Here is a 22,863-nt window from a genome sequence, read left to right as displayed (position 1 = left end):
CTTAGCTTCACCAGTGAATTGCAAATGGGTGAGGGATATGGGAGAGAGGTAAAGATATGGGAGCAGAGTTTTTTAATAAGTGGTGGATATAGGTCCTGACAATGTAGTAGCATTCAACTGAGAGGCAAATATGTTGTCTGTTTAACTGAATTTCTACTTTGTTTTTACTGTTTTAGTCTCTGTTGTTTTTTTTTCTCTGAATGAGAAGTTGGCGAACGGTTCCTTGTTACTTGAGATCTGCATAAGAACCCTTTTATTTGAAAATGGACAAGTATCCTTTGTGGGACCATGTTGTAAGTCAAAGGTGTCTGTCATTAGGGGAGAAAAAGGTCATAAAGGGTTATTTAGGTAATAACACAATTAATTTGGAAATCGTTAATCTGTAATAAAAATGGAATGCTACAACCATTAAATATGTATTCAGTTTAAATTCAGCTTTAGAGATTTGCCAAGGGACCTGCATGGGAAAATCAACTGGCCAAAGAGAAGCAGCTCACAATTCCATCTAATTCCTCTGAGCCTGTATCTGAATTGTTCTAGGCTTGTTTCCAAGCAATTCTGACAGCTGCTTCCACTCTTGAAGGCATTTGTGTATTCAGCAATTAATAAGTTAGTGTGGCAAGAAAACTGTATGCATAAGCTGCAGAAGAATAGTTCTACATAGTACATTATACCTATCAGAGCATTAATTATCATATAAACATTCTGAAGAATCAGATTTTCTCTTAAAAGATACAGGTACCCTGAGAAATACTGTGAAAGAGAAAATTGGCTCAGCCATTTGTGAAAAGGAAAGACTTCTGTTTCACACTATTCTAGATTAATGTGTTTCCTGATTAGTGTAGTTCTTCCAGATACCAACCAAAAATCTGCCATTAAAACTCCTTGCTTTTGTGTTTAATACAGATTTCCTACTCCTATAGATCGCTATAAATATAGTTGTCTGTGGCCAGGTGCTGTGAAGTTTGTCCCTTCCGTGGTTACTGCTTTTTCACAGACATTTCCTAAAAGACATCTTAATTGTTGTCCTTTTCCAGCTGGGATCTGCGTAAGCGCAGACACTGTTTCTGGTGGTGTTTGGCTGTGGAGGGGTTTAGATCTTGAAAGCCTGTGCTTACTCACTTGCTATGTATAGTAAATGTGTATAGAATAAATGAATATCCTGTTAATTACCTAATTACTTGTTATGTGGAGCACGGGGAAGAAATTCCCTGAAAATGGTAAATTGCCTGATGTTGATTAATGTTTGTTTGGGGGTGGAAGAGGAGAGGCAGAGAAGGATTAGTTGTTGGTTTGTGGGTTGATTCCTGTTTGAGTTGAAAGAGACTTTAGGAAAATGAAAAATGAAGTAGCCTTGCTTTATGAAATACCCAGAATCATTGCTCAGTTATTACCTTCACTGTTAAAAATTTAAACTTAACATATTTTTCAAATCTGTTTAGCTTTGCTGTTTTGTTACATTTTTGGCTGATAGATGTCTGCTCTTTGGTGATCTTCATGAAATACATAAAAATTTTGCATTGCTAGATTTGAAACATCCTAGTTGTATCTTTACCTTGAAAAAGATTGCACTGGGAACAATACTCTAACTGTTGTGTGCTTAGCCTGGAAAGAGGACCATTGTTTCTGTGGACAGTAATCCCTGCCCTGCATAATGACTGTAATGCTGAATGGCAAAGGGAGTTGCTTGTGTGGGGCAAGGGGACAACCTCAGACCATGACAAAGCAGTTGTGAGCATTGTGAGTGTTCAGTCTCAGACACTACTGCAGCTCAGGGTACTTGCAGGGTCTCAACTTTGTTGTTTCATAATAGTCAGCAGTGAGTAAAAATGAAAGCAACTGGTTTGACACTGTCTGGATATGTTTTCTAGAATTACTGGTAGAAGGAAGGAAAAAACCCTAAAAATGAAAAGCATTGCTTGGTTTTAGTCTGTATTTTAGGGTGTGGGAGGCAGGAATTGGTGGAAAAAATATCCTTTTTCTCTCTATCCATGTTCTATGAAATTAGTTTGGTTTATTCCTTATTTTTTATAGACATGACGTAAGTGTAATTGAGAAGGAGGTTTGTTTTTTGGCTTTTTTCTAATAAAAATAGTTTTGTTTTTATGATGTTTCTTCTGTACTTATCTACTAGCAGTATTAAGAGGGTAGTAATTCTGCAGGACTGGATCTAGGGCTTTGTTGGACAAAATATAAATCAGTAATATAGTGTTGCAAAAACTTAAGTCATGACTGCAGAATGTGTAAGGATGAGTATACCTTGTAAAGCACAGTAAATAATAGGCTGTAGTCAACATTTGTAGGGCCTTGGGTTTGCCCAGTTTTAGGATTCTGCATTTGAGGAAAGATGTGGACCAGCTTGAGGTGAACCAAGTTATATTACTGAAAACTATCAGAGGCCCGGGAAATTGGTCTCAGTTGAGGATTGGAGGGAGTGAGGTTAATATGTCATGCAGTAAGGGTGGAAAGACTTAAACCATGATAATAGAGTTTAAATGTGCAAAAGTCTGCTGTGTAATAGCCTGCTCTCAAAAGCTATGGACAAAAAAGGAGCAATGGTTTTCAGCTGTAGGATAACCATAAAGAAGACACTACTGGTAAAAGAGAAACATTGGAATAGTGGGATAAAGCTATGTCATCTTTAGAAATAGATCAAAGAGTGAGACACAGCCGAGCCTATTCTGAGGCATGTAAGTTGTATGAGGGTCTTAATGACTCTTTGGATCCTAATTTACAACTTTGATGTAGATTTTATTATTTAGCATAAATTATATCAAGTTATATATTTAGATTAGCTGAATGTTTTGTTTCTAAATGGCTTTGCTAAGCAGTGAAGATTCATATTGCTAGGAAATAGTCCTATTTCTACCCTGGATCTTCTGTCTCCCTTGGTGTTCTGTAGGTTTATGTATGGAAAGCACAACACACAGGGTCTTGATCTCTTTTTGTGGCATTGCGAACTAATTGGATCCTTACTTGCCTGTTTGCCTCCATTTGAATGCTCCAAGTGGGTCTGTATGACTTTGTATTTGATGAGTCTCTGTATCACCTGCTATATGTGAGCTAGAGATTGCCCCTTCCAGTATTTTGCTGTTCGTGCTATTGATTCATTATTCCCCTGGCTGAGGGGCTGACCAAGAAGGCGGAAAACTACTGACCAGATCAGCAAGAGCAAATCTGGCTCAGTGTAAGCTATTAAATGACCCATTTAATATCTGTCTGATTCCCATGGCTGACATTTCCATCTTCAAATGAAGGTCACCTGAGGAGCATGCAATTACAGTGGCAGGAGTAACTCTGTGCCTTTCTATCATTTTTTCAGTACTGATGGAAAAAAAAACAAGCAGTGCATTGATTTATAGCATGAAAGTTCTTTTATGCACTGGCAGTGACTGAAATACTTCTTAAAGCTTAGATCCTACAGAATGTTCTTTACACAGTCAGTGTTTTTACTTGTAGTTTATTAACAATTTTTATTATATTTTTCATCCATTCTTTCTGTGATACTTTTTCTCAAATACTTTCCCTGGCTGTTTAGAACACTAACTGAGCCACATAATGTCACCAGTACAACAGATACACAATTGCTGTAGAAGGATTGTAGTTAGTTTTGAAATGTTGCCATCGTGCTAAATCAATGTTCCTTTTCACTGGCTGTTGGGAAAGTAAACCCTGTGATTAGAAGAGTTTCATGCTTTTATTTAATTATACTATTGGTGCAAAAATGTTTCCTTTTTAATTCAAAAGTTTATTTTATTCTACTTAGTAAACAGAAATACTTTATGTTCTATTTTAAATGTTTGTGATTTTTTAAAAAACAATGTGGCCATATGCACTTACTCCATCAGCACAAGGTGAAATGCCTGGATGTAGTCACTGCTTTTCTCTCATACTTGAAATGTTTCAGCTGTATAGAGTATCTGAGACAGGATAAAATTATCCATTTCATACTAGAGTTTCCACTGATTTTTTAACACACAACCCTAAGTTGTAGGTTTCAGCTACTGAAAGCAATGAAATTTCTGTTTGTATTTGTTTTAAACATAAGCCTGTTCCTTGGAGTCCACTGTGAAAGCAGTCTTTTCTTGGTCTTTTCTTTCAGGAAACTGTAAAACTTGAAATATCAACATTTCTGAAGAAATCTCTAATACAAAATGTGTTGTGAGAAGTTGGGAAGATACTTGTTTCTGTAATTGTTCCCTTTGCAGACTGGTTTAAAGAAGTTATTACAAGCTGAATGAGTTCTACATAGTTGAAACCATATCAATCTATAGCAGTTGACAGTCATTTTTAAGAAATTGCTAAAAATGTTTCCTGTCCTTCATATCCCTGAGATCAGAGATGATATTCTGATGCATGTGTTTCCACAGGACCTGTTGTTCAGTGTGTGCGCTCTCAATATCATCTCCACCATTGTCTGTGCTTTGGCAACAGCAATGTGTTGCATGCAGATGGTTTCTTCTGATCTTCTGCAAATGGTGAGTATGTTTCATTGACAGCACAGGATATTGTCCAATGTAACACTTTGTCCTTATCCATGTGTACTCAGTTGTACCTACTCTTTGCTTATAAATTTAAGCCTATTCGTGTGTCTTATGTGTAGTGTTAGATATGTGTGAACATGAGTGGATTTTATCTGCGTACGTCTATGTAAATACGTCCTATGGATGTACACAGTATCAATAGCTGCTGTGTTTAAAATGTTTACATAGAAAGTTACAATCAGAATTTTGCAATTGGCAGTATGTTATTTTTGTTAAGATGGTTATTAATGAGGTTCAGTTATACATGCACATTAAATTTTCTGTCATTACATGTTTGCTGTCTTCATTTTCCACAATACCCAGAGCAACTACCTTTGAGATACTATTTTGCACTACTTTCCTGGAGTGAGAACTATGAGTTCAGAACTGTAACCTTTCACAGCCCTGTGCCAACAACAGTGTTTTCATAAGGAGAGCATGTTCAGCTTCGGTGTAGCACTTGTGTTTAAAATAAGAGGGAAAAAGAATCATTAGTCTTCTGCAGTGGCAGCCACATCACAGGATACAGTCTTGTTTGGGTTGGATGAAGACAGCTTCCCTGTCCCAAAAGACCACTGTGATTTTTTGAGGATTCAAGGTAATGTTCAAACAAACAAACAAAAAATTTAAAATCCTTTGTATTTGGTGCTGTATCTAACCCAGCACTGTTATTGGCTACTCTAGGAAATCGTCCTCTGTTTAATAAGAGGGCAAGGCCACAAACCTGATACCAGTCATTTGTAAATCACTTGTATTTTAGAAGTTTGCATAGACAGAACACTCTCCCAGGAAGTTAGCTGCAAATCACTTACCCAATACAAAAATGTTGGATAGCCTGCCATGCAGCCGTGTGGTTGATTTAAAAACACATAATTACAAACCCCCTATACACTAGCTGCCATGGATATTGATTTGATGCACAAATTACAGAGATAAGGCTGTCCTTTCTAGACAAATGTTCCAGACACTGGGTTACAAACTCAGTTAAAGAATATCTCCAGTCTGTGGTCTGGTGATTACTTCACCCAGTGGCGGATATAATGTTAGGCACGTATGTCTTCATAATGCATACAAATGGGACATAAATGCAGTTTTTCTTGTAGTACTCTGTGTATTCATATTGTGCATGCTTGTGTAGGCTTGTAAACAGTGCTGATTTAATATCTTTTGGATGTCAAACAGAATTGACAGCAATAATTATTTCAGCTGATGATACATTGTATTTTAGATGTTAAAGGATTTTTTTTTCATACTGTAGGTATTCTTTTCATACACTGCCCCCTCCCCAGTAATACCCATTGACTAAAGATCTTTTTCACCTTACAGTGAAGACAGGGAGATGAAGTGATCATCACACTTGGAAGGATCTGTCTGTTTAGTGTTATCCAGAAGCAAAACCATATATATTCCAGGAATCTTAACCTACACTTAATTTTATGGTATTTAGCAGTGTAAGAGGAATAAAAATGTATACATGACAATAAACCAAGAATGATAATAAAGTGCTTCTGACGACCATGTGCAAGAAGCAGTAATCTCAACAGGAAGTCAAATACCTTAAAAGCATGTAATTTTTTTCTCTGTCACTTCATTCTTCCCTTCTTCCCTAAAATTCTTTCTTTACCCCCTGATGCTGCTGCTATTTTGTCAGTTTCTTTTTGCTTCCTATGCTTTGTGCTTCCAGCTTTTTGTCTTCCTGCTTAGTTGTTTGTTCTTCCACCCTTTCAGCTTCACTGACAAGAATTTTCTTCTCTCTCCACAGAAGAAGGGAGTTATATCTATCTTTCTGCTTGACCCCAGTCTTGTCTTGTTTATCCTTAAGTTTTTCCCTTTCTTTTTTCAGGTTGCTGAGCCAGATTCCTGCCAGGCCTAAGTGAGTGTAACTTCCCTGGGGCTACGCTGACTTAGACCAGCTGAACTCTGGCCTGAAGATTTCTTTTTCTTCCAGTATTTTCAGTCTATTGTCCCATAATCTGCAGTTCCCTTTTCCTCTCCTGTACCTAGAAGTCTGATTTGCTTCCTTTTTTCTTGCTTTTTAATGCTTGATTTGTGACTTTTACTTTTCGCTGAGGTATGCAGCATCTTCTCTTAGCAGGGCTGTACCGTTCAGAAGTTTAAGATAGAAGCAGCAAGAGTTATCACCCCTCTTAGATGAAAAAGTTTTAATTATTGTGCCAGTTCTTTTACTGTGTTCTTCCAGTATTCAAGAGCTACATAAGCTCTCTTGTAGGAAGAGGAGGCATGGAAATATAATTCATAGCTAGCAAAGGCATTATGCAGTAGGAAACATCCTCCTCAGGCATCATTAGGTTATGATTAGGTCAAAACTTTTGTGATTCATGCACTGTGTTAGTGTTCTTGTCTCGAAATCAGTTAGAATGGTGAATTTTTGGAAATGTCAGATGATGTCAAACATTAAGGAAAAAAATACTGCCAAATATTGCAAACTATTTTTATTGAATTATATTTTCATTTCCCTTAGTTTTTACTTTCGTATTCTTGTATGGAACACAGAAACATATTTTCCTACATTGTTCCTTCTTTGAATTGACTGTTTCAGATATTACCCCAATTTTTTCACCTCACTTTACCTTTCTCATCCTGTTAAGGATACAAAATTGCTTAGGAAAAACAATATCTATTGTACTAAAGCTGCCAGAGTAAGTGGTACCATAGTTAAAGACTGAAATAGCATTTGATGTGTGTTTCACTACCTTAGACACTGCAGGGCTGCACTCTCTCACAGAGCTTCCCAAAATTGTTCTTTCTGTGTACGCTCCCCTCCAGCAGATACATGTGAATGATATCAGATTATATCACCATTCTGGTATGTGAAGAAGCATCTCTTAATAACCAAGCTGTCACTTCAAGGATATTTCACTTGTTGCCTAAGGCAGATTCAGTTTTCATCTTGTCTAAAGAATGGCTACTGCAAAATTCACACTGTTTTCTTGAAAAGGTAGCTGCCTGAATTGGACAAAGAAATACAAGAAGTTACCCCTACTGTGGCCAAGTTAAAGCCTGAAGTACAGCTATATCAGTCCTGCCTTCACTCCAAATGCCTTTATACACATCCTTACCCAGTACTGATCCTAGAAGTACTGGCACTGGTATCATTCAGTGTATTCTGATTTTAACACCAACACCGTTAGCAAGTGTTTTTAATGTTATGTGATACCTAAACAATCTGTTATTTTGGAAAGGAATTAAGGTAGTGATGACACATGCAAGCTCAACATTTAATTACATTTTTCATTATCCATGATGGTAATTCAGCATGTCATTAATTTAATAGACTAGAGTTAATATTTCTACTCAAACACCTCAAATAAAGCACCTCTGTGTGAGGACAGTATCTTGCTGGCATTGTTTAACCCCTTATCCTGGTGAAATACTAATAATCCCCTGCCTTCAGGATGAAACTTCAAATTAAGTGAGAACTGATCTTATTACACAATTTTTATTATCTAACCTAAATATAAAAAAACCTAAATATTGCCACTTTTGGCACAAAGCTCACTTAAAGGGACTGTAAAGGCCAGATGAAGATTGTCTTGGAAGTGTGCATTGAGTGATGCACATCCTAAATGTAAATGTGGTTGCATAAATATTCCTCTCAGCTCCACCACAAATAAAAAGGTAAAACAGCAACCTTTAGTGTAGGAAAGCTTATGACATTTTAAGAAAATGTACTATTTTCCATTTCACATTTTATTGGTAGGATAAGAATGTTTAATGCTTAAGACTTTTGAAAATACTGTCCATACTTCAAGAAAGATGTATTGTCACAGACCAGTCCCTCTGAGACTACAGACCTACTGGCTTGTGATGGTTATAGAAACAGCAACTGGAAACAATGGAGCAGGAAAACTTAAATCTCTGTTTTCCTTATAAAAATATCTTTTGTGTTGCAATTTCTCTTTAATGCCAGACACAAATTAGAAGGGTCAGCCATGATTCTTCTGGTCTTGCAGACAATTAGTATGTAGATTACCCTTTGGGAGGTATTGATTCCTGTGTTTCAGAAAACGAAAAAAGCAACCTCTCCAGGAGGAGGACAGTTAATTAAAGACAGAATTATAGACCCAAAGATATTGCAGAGAGCTTTTAGTATAGACAACATGCCAATATATAATTATATGCAATTAATAATTTTTTTAAATTTCCCATTCCCAAGAATTAAAATATGTTTATAAATGACATATACAAACTGAAATGAGGATAACAAATCATGGAGTCTCCAAAGGACTCATTTCAAAATTATATAGTAAATATATTAAATGGGACATGGAGGGCAGAGGTAATTACATGCAGATATGGGAAATACTCTGGATAAGATGATTCCCTTCAAGCAGTCGACACTTACTGATATATGGCAGTAACTGGATTAGATATGTCATAGTTGCTAAGCAGTGAATGCCAGCACTGATGTTTATCTGGAGTCAATAGTGCTGATCAGCTGTGGAATATGTAGAATAGTGGATGTCTTTGTTGATGTTTAGTAGGGAGGTGACAGTAGATGTGTCTTGCTACAGGTTCCAATCTTGATGGGGTCACTGGTGTCTAGCCCGACATCACTGGCTGTGTGGAGTTCTCAGTACTGTGCCACACAGACCCTTGAGCATAACTGCATTTCCAGAAATCTGAAATTCTTCTGCTCCCACTGAAAGTGACGTGCTCCTAACATTTGTGTTTCTAATTCCCTTCTTGCTGACAGCTTGCTGCTGGTGCCATGGCTAACCCCTGTATTGACTTGTCCTGGTTTGAGCCAGGATGAAGCCACTTTTACTGATTTTTTTTTTTTTTTTTTCCTTCAATAAGCTTTCTTTTAACTAGTAGCAGAGTGTTCCAGCTAGGAATGATAACAAACGGTGGAATGTTTTCCTAACTGCTGGCTCTTCAAGGTCACATCTTTGCCAGCTCAGGCACAATGGGGAGATCTATGACCCCCCATGTAGGGGCTTAATCCTGGCTCAAACCAGGACATTAGTTCATGTCCAGAAAGTGGGTACAAAACCACAGCATCATACAGCTTCCTTGTTTACCATGCTGCATTCAATAATGTGTTTTATCCTTCCCTTATAACTTCAAGTAATAAATTAAGTAGTCCTCAGTATGAAATAAAGATAAGGGCTGCTTAAATCAGGCTGTTAACTGTCGAAGATAGGCATACCCCATTTAAACACAAAATTAACTCTCTGCAATATGTGCACCATGTTGCATATCCATTTAGCACCTGTATGAATCTATGTATAATGCTTATTAGGTATCAGGTGTGTTCCAAAGACTAAAGTAAGACTGTCTTTAGTCCAAGGATGAGAAAAAAGCTGCATGTGTATAATAGTTGGAGTGCCAAGCTTCCAACATAAGGTTGCTTCTTTCCAAAAAGAAGAACGTGAATTCTAGATGTGTATTTCATTGCCCATCAGATTTCTGAAAGCTCCCAGCATTCAGTAGCTACAGGTGGTCAACAGAAATGGTTGAGTGTTTGAGATTTCCTGTATATCCTTGTCTGCAACCGTTCTCTGCCCATTGCTTCTGCAGTGGTTGGTTCAATGCCCAGAGCCTGGCTAGAAACCTGCTTTGTGAGCGGTTCCATAGTGGGAGCTGTAGCTTTTGAAATGCCATTGAATGCAGCCTGGTCTTGTTTATACTTGTGACCAATCAAACCACCCCAGTTTTGTTTTGGCAGTTCTTGTTGTCTGTCCTACTTGACATCAACATTTTGAGACTGGTTATTTAGTAATAACTGTCTTCTCATTTTTTTATTATTATTTTTTTAAAGCCTGTTTCCTTGTAAAAGCATTTGTCAGTGTTCCTCCATCTAGTCCAGCTTTGTCAGCTGTTTGTGTTTGCTTACCCTGTCTTTTTCTTACCTATGGAATTTGTATTTAGTCTTTGCTGAGCCCCTGCCAGCCTTCACCATTAGAAACTAACCCTTAAAGATTTTTAAAATACATTTTACTCTAGAAAGAATAACCTTTTGTAGGCTAGTAGAGATTAGTAGATAGACTAGTATGGAATAAAATATTATTTGATTCCCACTTAATAGCTTTCTGATTGTTTTCTCAAGGATGTCTTTTCTTTGTGATAATCCCTTATATTTGCTATTGTTTCATTTCCTGCTAGTCACCCTCTTACAGCCTTTTTCAATTTAATTTTTGTGCCTTCCAGCAGGATGATATCACACAGGTAAACTGTTGTTTATAAACACACACACCCAAAAATGTGCATTTTTCATTTCCATTTTGCCATCATTCTCAGCGTTGGTCACACAAAGTTTGTTGCCATGATTTGTATTCACAGTAAAGGTTCTTGAAAGGGATACAAATGCTTCTACTGTTAAACTGAACTGCATCTAAACATTAGGTCTTTTCCTTCTTGAACCACAGCCTCTTCTACCCTGTGTGAATCCTTTCACTTCTGTTGCATCTCACAAAATGTACACTGATAGTTCACTTGCTGTGAAAGTGCTGTGTGTTTGACTGCCTTGTTCTGAGGGGTGTTAAGAGTATCACTTCCTATATAGGGCTGAATGAAACAAGCTCCAGGGAACTGAAGGGATGGAGCTACGTGTTCTCTGGTGCAAATCAAAGCTTGGGTTCCATGGCAGTATATGGAAATAGTCTGGGAGAAGGTAAAGTTGTAAAATAAAATAGTTTTGTTTCCAGACTGTGAAAAGTACTGAAATTATCAACTAGAAAAGTTAGTGTCATCCTAAGTTTGGTGGAATCAAGAAGGGTACAAAATGTGAGTCCATAGTATACAAGTATTTGTCTTGATTGTGATAAATTTGTATACAGTTTTCAGGTCACTAAGTTGAAATTTGTCTTGCTTCCTTTTTTTCTAAAAATTCTTCACTGTATTTGAGGTGGTAGGAAACTGGTAATTGCTGATGATTACATCACTTTGAGCACTAGTTTGGTGTCTGACAGTTAATGTAATGTTGTAGTTTGGGAAATGGCCGTTTAAAAATCATCTGGATTTTAGACCAAATAGTTGCAAAAATGTAGGTTTATTCTGTAAGACAAACCTGTAGAAATGTCTGATAGCACTCAGGATAACAGCATCACATCTCGTGTGAGAGAGGGTGGCGTAAGAGCATCAGGCCTTTTTTGTAACCATGAGTAAATCAGGTTGATGTCATGTCTCATATTCCTATACCATCAGTAGATTGCAGTGGGTGAGAGTCATCAATTGGCTGTAAGATAAAAGATTCAACATATTCTGCAGAGGTGGTTCTTTATTTAAGACACGTATTCTCTTGTGAAGAACATGCCTTCAGCAAACGTTCTTGGCTCATTTGTTGGAAAAGGCAAGACCAAGTCATCTGCAGATCCGAGAAAAGTGATATGACAGCAGAAGCTTGCCTGGGGAAGAGAGAATTCTTCTGTGGTTTTGGATTGTCTTTTATCCATGGGGACCATATAAAGCCAGGTCAAGGTGACTGGGTTCCCTGCAGTCTGTGGAATGGTCCATATTTGATCTAGAAGTAGTTGAAGCCTTTGCTAGAAGGCCTATTAAATTACACTGGTTTTGGTATCAAAGGTACCAGCATGGCTTCTTGATATCACTGCTATGCTAGAAGCTGATCAGTTCCCTGTCACAACTGTTGACAGTAGTTCTCAGTATTATTTTTTATTATTCATTTGATTGTTTTTTTTTTGGTTTTGACATGTTTATACAGAATAAATGTTTCTTTCATACCAGTGTTTAAAACCTTTATGCTACATTTAAGTGTGCAGCGTCTGTGTCACCAAACCATAAATGGCTATTAAGGATATTTTATTTTACAAGAATAATAAAGAATAGTTATAAATTCACCTTTTCTTGGAAGCAAAAAATAGGTATGATATTTATTCAAAATTTAATGGATGCATGGTAACCTATTTCTGGTTTGTTTTATTTGAGTTTTCTGGAGGGGTGGGGTTGGTCTTTTTTCTCATTTCAGACTGGAAACAAAAACATGCAAATAATTATTTGGGTACTTTCATCTGTTGTTCATAAGTTATTCAAATACAGCTAATTATATAGTTCTATAATAAAATGATATTACAAGGTAGAAGCATTTCTTGAAAAGCTATTTAATTCCAAATGTCTGTGTTCTGCATCCTAAGATTGACTGACTGGTATTGGTTAGGGTTGCTAACTGACCTTTTATTAAAATTTTTGTTATTGGTGTGATCTGAAGGAATTTAACCTGTTCATTTTCAGTTTCTGCCACAGAGGCCACATTCTACCAATCCTGACTGCATGACCCCACATGGAACTATCCTGCATCAAACCTTGGATTTTGATGAGTTCATACCACCAATACCACCTCCACCCTACTACCCACCAGAGTATACCTGCACACCAGTCATAGAAGCACAGAGGTGATTCTTCTTCCCTGAAGTTACAGTCATCACAGAGTTCTGAGCTACAGACTATGAAGCTTTTTGAACGAATATGAAGCCAAACAATGTCCTTCACTTACATTAGGTTCTTCTTTCCCATAGAGATCACACACTTTTTTTTTCTTTGCAAACTTCTTAGGATGCACCTGGAAATATCTGTGTTAAAGCACTGCTGTAATAGAGAAGTGATTGAACTTAGCTAAAGACAAGGATAGCAATATCTGAACTTAAAGCAGAGATCAACTCATAGGTAATCCTGTCACAGTTCGCATTATACACTTGAAGTTGAATATGAGATTGAATTTTCTAAGGAAATCATTGCAGTTGATACGTATTATTGTGGAGCAGTGAAGGACATTAATGACTGCAGAATGGGCTGGCAGAGATGGCAGGCATCCAAAATGAAATACAATTTTTAAAGCTACTCTGTGAATGTGGTCTACCTTTTGGTTGTCTCGTAATTTTCTTCATATACTTCTTTGTAGTGTATTGGTTTGGAATTCTGAAAATGCTCTACATTACTGTGGTGAAGGTAACATTTTACCAAAGAAATCCAGTGCAATTGCTCAATAATTAAGTTTTCTTGTTTGTGTTTTTAAGCAGAGGTCTCCATTTGGACTTTCCTCATTCCCCATTCAGTGCTTTATATGAAGTAACCATTAACAGCCCAGGAATGCTGTATCCAACTGAGCTGCCTCCTCCGTATGAGGCAGTGATTGGAGAGACACCAGCCAGTCAGGTAAGGAAAGCCAAAGGAAATTCCTTACATAGTCTTCAGTTTTTAATGATGTGAAACCATTTCAGATAAATTATATTATCTAAAATAACTTCGGAGTTAATTGTACTTTGAGGGAACAACCATTAGAAAATATTCTGTTCTTTAAACACTTTTTTCAGACTCTTTTCTTTAAAGGGGTTTAACTAACAAATTTTTCTTAATGTGTGTCCTCCATATGTTCTTGGTTGAGCAAATGCTTATGTGAGTAGTAATAATTGAGCTGTTACCATCTGTTAAAAAAAGTTGTATGATACTGGACTATCAGTAGCAGAACCCTAGAAGAATGGATTGGAGTCACCAAAGCACAGTGTGTTTCCTTATTTGAAAAGGATAATGATGTTTTAAAATGAGATGACACTTCTTAATTTTTATAGGTAACAAGAAATCTTGATTTGGAAGCAGGTAATAGTGTATTTGCCTTACTACTTCTAGTTGGATCTCAGTACAACAGTGTAGCTTTAACAGGGAAAAAGATATCTCTGTTTTGTCATGTTATGCTAATGATTTCTGTGGGTTTGTGTGTGCACAGAGCTAATGGGATGCTGAGGTTTGCTCTTCATGTAATCTGAGCCAAGACAATTACAAATTCTCATTTTAAACTTTTTGTGTAGGTAGAATATGTACTTGAAAATTCCTAACAATCTCTGTAAACAACCTCAGATTGTAACAAAGTTAAAATACACATCTGCAGTCCCCTACCTGTGTCAGATTTCTTATCATATTCTGGAATAGTATCTGGTTTATAGTATAGGTTCTTGCAATGTTATGCTTTAGTCTTGACAGATGCCCTGAGCTCAGTGCCAAATTGATGTTTTTGTAGTTGCAAGATGCAGCCTCCATAAGGAGGGTCCTGTCAGGCACCAAAGTGCTAGAAGCTGGTTCCTGCTTCAGTGTAACATTAGCTGATATAAAACCATGCAGAGCACATATTTGAATGATAACAAGATAGAGATAAGTTCATCCTATGAAATAGCAACAAGTAGGTCTCTATCTATTGCATATATTTGGCTGTTACAGCTTTTAATAGCTTCTGCTGTATGGCAGAAACAGTTCCTCCTGAGAGTGCAGGACACCTTTATTCTGAATTTTGAGAAAGGATCCAGTATGCTTCAGACAAATATTTGTTACACCTTTGACTTTATTTTTTACTACGCAGCATTAACTTAGCTGAAACTGAACTATAATGTACGTGCATGTACAGCCAAAGCTACTTTGAACAAAGTTTTGCTTGATTTGTGGTAATTGAGTCAGCTGTCAAAATGGTAAAATACTTAAAATTGCTTTTAGAAACTGTAATTTATTGCAGGCTTCAGTAAAAACTCAAGGAGTCAAATATTCTAGATACTGTTTATCAGTTGTTAATAGTACACTGTGGAAAAGTGAGTGTTCAGGTTGCTGAATTGCACCCATGTTACAGAGAGGAGTACTTTGCATTTGCCCAAAATATAACATTGAAAAGTTTGCTAGTAGCTTTTTTAACATGAGGGGAAACCACAACTGGAACCACAAACATTTTTACTCTTATGCAGAAGAAGACAATAAGACAAGTGTCTGAGAAAAACAAAACCTTGAGATGCACAGTCCCAAGCAAAAATACAGTTTAAAAACTCCAAGTTATGTCTAACTCTGCAGCTTCTGTGACTGGCAAAGCAGCTTCTGACAACTGTTCTCAACAGCAAAATTGGAGTTTCCATGGCCTCTTCTTGCTAAAATATTTTTTATCCATGTTACATCCTTCTTCCTTTACAGTAACATGGAAGAATCTGCAAGCCGTGGAGTTGGTATTAGTGATTAAAACGATTGGCAAAAATTACATGAATTATACATGGTTTGGGGGGAAAGAGAAGGATAATTCCTGTGATACGAATGCGTATGTAGTACTAAGGAAGGTTTAGAAAAGTGCCTGTTTAGACTGAAGTACAAAATCAATTTGAGCCCTCTTGTAATTGGCATTACACTTTGCACGAGCATTGACATCCAGCAGCACGATAGCACCAGCATATGACAAGGGTATCATTTAACAGGGCATAATTTAAAGCAGCAAAGTCATGCTCTTGAAAGAAGAGCACAAGCTTTAATAAGTAGATGTGTTGACTTATTTTTTGACATCTGGGATCTGTGTCAGTGTCATGTCTATTCACCTCTGGCCACCTGGTTTCTAAAAGTGTTTGTTTTAATCATAACTGTAAATTAGTTACGATTTTTGATTTCTAAACAGTGCTAATTACATAGTTTCTTACGAGGAGTGAGTTTATATACAGCTGATAGTTATGTTCAGAGAGCTTGTTAGGGGAAAAATAACAAGAGGTGCTGAAGTACATGGGCAGTGCCAACTGAAGCCTTGTGCATTTCTTGACAACAAAAGGCCTAACATATTTATTTTGCAGTCAGTGTCCCAGTTGATCTGTAAATGGAGGAATGCAGCCAAAGTCTAGGACAGTTTTAGGTCTACAAGAGGAACAAAATGGAGTCCTAAATTCTTACATTATGCAAGTGCTCCCATATAATATGCACCAAGCAACAGTGTAGTATGAACTGAATAACCAGATTTACAAATCACTCAAAGGCAGACTTTGCAATGAAAATCAAGGCAGAGCTTTAGCTACAGAAGTGCTTCTGGAAACCATTATGTAATAATGTCATAATTGTAAAACCTCTTACTGAGCATCAAGCAATAGGTTTTGTTTGGTCTTAGAAGGATTGAGGTCCTTAGAATTCTATTACATTGCATCAAATTATGCTCAGTATTTCATGCATATTATGGACAACAAATGTCAGAGCTAATTTAAATGGTTGCATGTAAGTAAAAATTGCTGGTTTTATCTGTACTGATTAGAAATTCCCATTTTATGACTGCGGGGAAAAAATCACACGGTTTTCCATGCAAAGTACTGGCTAGGATATAGAAAAGACAAGTACAAGTAGATCAGAATTTTGAGTGAATTATACTAGTGACTGTTTTATGAGGTTTACTAACCCGTAGGCTGTACAGTCTTATTAAAAGCATGGTCTTTCTTTCATTTTCCTGTTGATAGCTCAGTGACTGTCTTTATGAGCTTTGTCTGAGGATGTGCAAGTCAATAAGGTTTTGTTACCCTGGGCTGTGCAGGAACCTGTATGAAACCACATGTGAACCAAAACTCTGACCTGACCAAAAACTGTCTTACCTCCTGCAATTAAAATCACGGTTTTCCTTCCCCTCAAGCAAGAAGCTTAATTAATTCCAAATGCATATAAAATACATGCAGCAATTATTCCTGTAAAGGAAGAAAGAGGCAAGGGAAGGAAAAGGAAAAATTAACACATTGATCAGATAATCTTTAAATAGCTTATGTTTTCCAAATTATGGCTAAATACTGAAAAAAGTAGGAGGAGAAACCAAAATTCAAATTATATCCCTGATTTCTTCTGCATGCCCAAAATCTTGAAATCTCTTGTTTTCCCACAATTAATAATGCTAGTCATCAATGAGGCCCTTAAGAGGTAAACCTTAATGAACAATGAGTGCTTTTCTATACATGACAGATTTTATATAGAGGAGAATATTCACAGCCTTTGGTCTCAAGAAGCAGTTGCTTTGTGTGTAAGTTTGTCCCACCTATTTATCATGTTGCTTGGGTTTGATTGTGGGGCTTGTTGTTGTTTCTTAATTTCCAGCAATTTGAGAAAATTATTATATAGTCTGCAGTGTATATAAGCAAGCACCCAGAAATTAAGCTGAGAGGCCATGTCCTTTGATTCACATAGCAACAAGTCACCTCTAAGAATGTTACCTTGTTTATGCAGCCCAATGTCTTTAGGTATGTTGTTGCAAGGTTTCCAGCCTCTGTAGGAGCCTCTGAGATTGAGGCAGAGCCTGAGAAGGTACGTGGTATGCAGTGTGTGTCTCTCTAAATTCCAAAAGATGTGAAAGTCTGATTTCAGTCTCATTGCCTGGAGGACAGTGCTGAGAACAGTTCCTTCCTGTAGCTTCCCTGAGTAAAACGTGAGTCCTCACCCCAGGTGAGCTGAAGGACTCTTAATATGAACACCTCCCTGCAAGGCACAATAGCTGGTCTCCTGTCCATGTTGGAAAGCATTTTGGGTCTGTGGGGTGCTCTGTGCAAGCTCTGTTCCAACAGGGTGTCAAAGCAGTTACTGGTAGCTGCTTTGTGGCCTGTGTCAAATGAGCTTAGTTGTCTTATTCCCAGGGCAAAAATTTCTGTCAATCCTGTAATTGTTTCTTTTGGCAAACTAAGCAGAGAATAAAAAAAAAAAGAACATGAAGATTGAAAAGTTGTAATCTAGAAATATTTGTTTAATAGGAAGCTAAAGTATGTAAGTACAATATATGAATTTCTTCTGCCTGTAAAATAGGGTGTTTTTTTAAAAGAGTTGCAGTATTTTGATTTCAAGAATTGCTAAGCCAGCTTTTTTCACAAACCTTAAGTTTGCTCTTTATGCTGTATAATAATGTTATTTTAAATGTACTAGATGAAAGCTACAGATGGTTCTTTTTAATTAGTACAAGTTTGCCAAAACCTCAGCCTTGCATGTAACTCATTATATAGGTATTAGGCCATTTTATAGTTACTATGCAATGTCACTTCAGCTGCCACATGACTGGGAGAATGCAGAAGGTCAGTAAACCTTTCAGCACGAATATGGAGCAGGTATTTTCCTGTCAGTGATAAAAAATCTGTGAAACCGCTTAAATTTAAAATTTAAAAATTTTTTAAAAGAACCCCTATCTTTTTAAAAAGGAAAACCTTTCTTCCAAAATGTAGTTAGTTTGATTGAGTTTTCTCCAGGAACAAAGAGGATTTGAGAACACTTAGTTTCCAGTTAGTTCTCAGCAGTTCCACACTTAGTTCCCAGGTATTGTATGCAAGTTCGTGGCACCACAATTTTATTTTTTTTTTAAATAGATGCAATATTCTTCTTCAATAGATTCTTTCAGAATTTTCCAAGCAAAATGTTTAAAAATATTATTTCACCTTTGCTTCCCAGTCTTCTATCCACCTACTGCTGAGTTAAAGTATTTCTGTACTGCTCGTTGTTGCATTCACTAACTCTTAGACTTAAAATAATTTATAAAAAATAACTTTGTATCAGAAAAGGTTTCCTGTTCACTTGATTATAGTAAGCTATCAGTGAGCACAATAAGTTATGCATATATGTGTGTGCATTACTGTATACTGGCATGTTCACTGGAAACTCTTTCCTTAATAGCTTCAGAATAATAGTGTCACATTCAATTTTTAAAAAGGCCAGATACAAATTAAGTTCTTGACAAAAAGGTTTTCACAGAGGTGACTTATGGCTGTTTCTAGATTCTGTCACCAATCATGATAAGCTTAATTGAGGCCCTACAGGCAGAAGCAGATATGTTGCTTTCTGCTAACTATGTTATAAACCTCATTCCCTTGAACTTCTCTTTTTATATATTTCTCATTGATTGTTACCAGCTATTTATTGGAACAATCTTCTAATAATCATCCCAAAGAACTGCTAGAAATCTAGTAGATTGGCAACCAAGTCCAATCCAAAGTCTATTAAAAGCAGTTGAAAGAAAATTTCCTGTGTTTCAGGTGTTTATGGATCAAGTATTTCTAGCAGGACTGATTCTTTACTTTGTTCTCGTAATTCTTAAAAGTGAAGTTACACACTTAGATCCATCTGTTCAGAGTAAGTCCCAGTATTTCCCTTCAGCAATCTTTGATAGCCTGGAGAACACCCTACATGGGCCATGGTGGGTGGCAATGATGTTATAGGGCTTACAAATACATTTGGTATTAACATGAACTAAAGGAAAATACTTTGGGGCTTGTTTTCATGGCTTCTGTTCTCTAGTATGTTTTAGGGTGATACTATGTGGTGGAAAAAGTACAAAATGGAAAAATGCAGACTTCAGAAAAAGAGATTGCTTGTAATAAAACCATTAGTGTTACTTATTGCAGACATTAATTTTTGTAATGCGGGGCTGCAGCCCCGGCTGCCTGTGAATTCAAGATGAATTTAGCATGTGGATTATGGAAAAATGACAACTTGCTTTAAGCACGTTCCTTGGCCCTGCATTGTTTCTGATCCGAAGGCATTGTAAAATACTGTCTCTTTAAATACCTTTCAGTCTGCAGCTTTTACGATAGTTATTTCACATTGACGAGTGCGTTCTTAAGATCATCAGCACCACCCTTTGTTTTAGGAAACTGCAGATTAATGTGCTGTTTCATTAAACCATTTTCATTTAGGTCACTGGTACTGATCAGCGAGTATCTGAATCAAGCGTGGGAGAGAGGAACATGACTCTGGACTTCAGCACACAAGGTAATCATAGTATCATGTTTGTCTGCTTGACAAAGATGAAAAGGGATTTTTGAGTGGACTTTTCATTCTCTTCTGCCCTTCCCAGTGGAGAAAGAAAGATTTGCTTTCAGATTGTTCATGGCAAGAAGAACCTTTTCACAGTCTTAAATTGCTGTGGCTAGAAATGCAGAGGAGAGCTTTCCTCAGCAAGGCGTGCTCTGTAAAGCCCCTGGAGGCAGATATGACAACTGTCATGTCTTTTTGAAGAGTGATGCACACAACTGGCAGTTTGTTTCTCAGTGTCAGCAACCATAGGTGTCTTCCTGGCAGTCCACATGCCTTCTCCATGTAGTAGTTTTCCTTCATGGCTTCCAGCAACCTGAACAGGAAGCTTGCTGCCTGAAGTATTAGATATTGTGAATGCAAGTAGATGAGTAGCAGCACAGAGGCTGTGTAAAGTTTAAAAGTTACTGGACTAGATCTTCTTATTGTGTCTGTTGATATGCAGAGCTTTTTAAAAATTACAGCCTCAGGGGATCGTAAGTTGTTGAGCAATTTATATGAAATTACTAATTTAGTAAAACTTCCAGTAGTGAAAGAGCTGTTGTGTACAATTGTAGTTAGAAATAATACTTTGGTATCAGTGCTCAAGCATGCTTATTAGTTGAAGAAAATACCCAAGGATAGCAGAAATTATCTTTGCTGAAGGACACTAGGAACAAGTACGTTACTTCAGACTTTTTTGATTTGGCATTCTGTCATCTGAAAGCTTTTGAGTAATTATTACTGTACTTGCCAATTACTACATTTAAATGAGTATATTGAAAACTGGGCTGGGGGGAGTGGGAGAGGGGCAAGAAGTCTTTCATTTCTCTCTAAATCTCTTTTTTTGCAGTTTCTGTTGAGAGCACCTCTTTGATGGTCTCTGAGGCTTTTGATATCCCAGACTGTAGCTGCTCTTCTGAAGATCTTTGTTCGCTGGAAGTTCAAGGATCTCTCCATTCTGCAGATACTTCTCCCTCCTGTACCCCAAAAGGCGCTACGGACCAGAGCTGCAGCACTCTGGATTACAGCAGTAGCTGCAGGTTCCACAGAACTTGCCCAGAGAGTTTTCCTGATGAGGATGGCAGTTCGCACAGTCAAGCCTCTACAGACAGGTCTCAAGGACAAGAAAAGAACTGTGCCCACGGCGGGTCTTTGGACTGTTCCTCAGAGAATTTCAGCCCCTCAGAAAGAGAACTGCAGAGTTCTGCTCAAGAGAGCAATGCCATGCCACCTTTGAAGCAAAAGAAAATCTGCTGTGGAGTCTTTAGCCACCCTCCGGTCCCTTCCCAGATCTCTCCCTGTTTTGGGCCTGCAAATACTTCACCGTGTGCAAATGGCCAGGAGAGTGCTGCCCAGCAGCATCCTGTCACACAACACCCTGTTGCAAATATAGTCCGATCAACTAGTGACCCTGTTTCATGTTCATCTCACACAGAAGGTAGGTGTAGTGCCACAAGGCTGAGGGAGCATGGAACAGATGAGTGGTATGTGATTTATGCAGCAATTGGTGCTGCTGGAAATTACATTAAATGTTCTAGTGAGGGTTGACTCACATGTGGAAGCTTAAGTTCGGTGCACATTTTCTAGATTTGAAAAATGTTAAGAAGAATGAAATGGGAAAAGTGACAGAGTTAAATAAGTTTTAGCTTTCCTGAATTATACCAGCCTTTTTGCAGTGCTCAGAAAACCATTGCCAGTAGATGCTTCCACGTCTCTGTTACTGTTACTTTGAGAAGCTAAACTAAGCAGGGGAGTGGCGGCTGGGGTCTGGTTACAAGACAGTTAACTGAGCTGTCATGCTTGTAGTATAACAGGTTATGTTTCCTGAAGGTGACAGTGACACTGACAGTATTGGTGCATGTCAGGACAGTCAGTGTGGCTGTGTAGTGGCAAGCTGGACTGTCCAGTGAAAAGTTTAAAAAGACAAAGAAATTAAAGATGAGGCACATGACCAGATATAAGAAGAGGAAAAGCTTTTGGCTGTTGTGGATGAGCATCTTCTGATATGAATCTGCTCTTAGACAAGTAGGGGAGAGGAGATGAAAGGTGTATCTTCCTGAAAATGTGGTTGTTAGTGGAAAAGAAATGTTTGATTTAGTAGAGAATGGCTTGATCGAATAACAGCAGGAATGTAGAACAGTCTAAACCATTTGAAAAGGGCAGATTTTACAAAAGGATGTAAGCTGTTTGGAGAGTTTCAAAGGGATAACCTGCAGAAGTTGTTTGAAAATAAAGATTAAAAGCCTTTTAAGATGTTATAGATCGTGCTGTTACAGATGCATTCACTGGGCTTTTGAAGGGGTCTAGAGGAAGAATCACATGACGAGCTCAAAACACAAGTAGACAAAATACTGAAATAACTGGTCTCATTTTCGAAGACAATATATTGGTTCTACTTTGCATCATTATTCTGTTTCTATGAATTTTAGAGACCTTATACGTGGCTCAATAATTGAATGTCTTTTACCCTTAGAAATCATAGCCTCAACATCCTGTCCAGGGAAATTGAATCTTTAATCTAGAATTCTGCATTTATTTTATTAAATTTACTCTGCTGCAATATATGTGCTATGAAGCTGCTGTGCAGACAGTAAGTAGGAATTTCTGAATCCTTTCTACTGTGCTAAAGACAGGAAGAGCAATACTTTCTCTTCTGGATCATGCTCTGCAAGTTTTCCATATTATGCTCCATATGCTCTTTGAGTAGTGCTGGAGAGAGAGATTACTGTAGGCAGCCGTATCTGCATGTTCTAGCTGACTGCTGGGACACCTGGTAGAACAGATGCTCTGCCTTAATTTTTAACATGTCCCAAATACATCCATCATCTTTTCTGGA

General features: G+C 37.5%; 1 protein-coding gene across 9 annotated transcripts in view; it reads left to right on the top strand.

Annotated features, from left to right (window-relative positions):
* ENTREP2 (endosomal transmembrane epsin interactor 2) overlaps positions 1 to 22,863 on the top strand; it is a 119,111-nt gene that overhangs the window by 90,261 nt on the left and 5,987 nt on the right. For 4 of the 9 annotated variants that reach the window (XM_051628199.1, XM_051628197.1, XM_051628202.1 and 1 more), the window contains 5 exons: positions 4,371 to 4,478; positions 12,738 to 12,898; positions 13,523 to 13,658; positions 19,928 to 20,003; positions 20,878 to 21,465. In XM_051628199.1, coding sequence (XP_051484159.1) covers positions 4,371 to 4,478; positions 12,738 to 12,898; positions 13,523 to 13,658; positions 19,928 to 20,003; positions 20,878 to 21,465 — 1,069 coding nt within the window. Of the gene's footprint in view, positions 1 to 4,370; positions 4,479 to 10,697; positions 10,716 to 12,737; positions 12,899 to 13,519; positions 13,659 to 19,927; positions 20,004 to 20,877; positions 21,466 to 22,863 lie in introns of all 9 variants that reach the window. The other 5 variants (XM_051628198.1, XM_051628194.1, XM_051628196.1 and 2 more) reach the window with 3 other exon arrangements.

Source organism: Apus apus, chromosome 10 (genome assembly GCF_020740795.1).
Source record: "Apus apus isolate bApuApu2 chromosome 10, bApuApu2.pri.cur, whole genome shotgun sequence".
NCBI classification, from domain to species: Eukaryota; Metazoa; Chordata; class Aves; order Apodiformes; family Apodidae; genus Apus; species Apus apus.
This window is presented reverse-complemented; position numbering and strand designations above follow the sequence as displayed.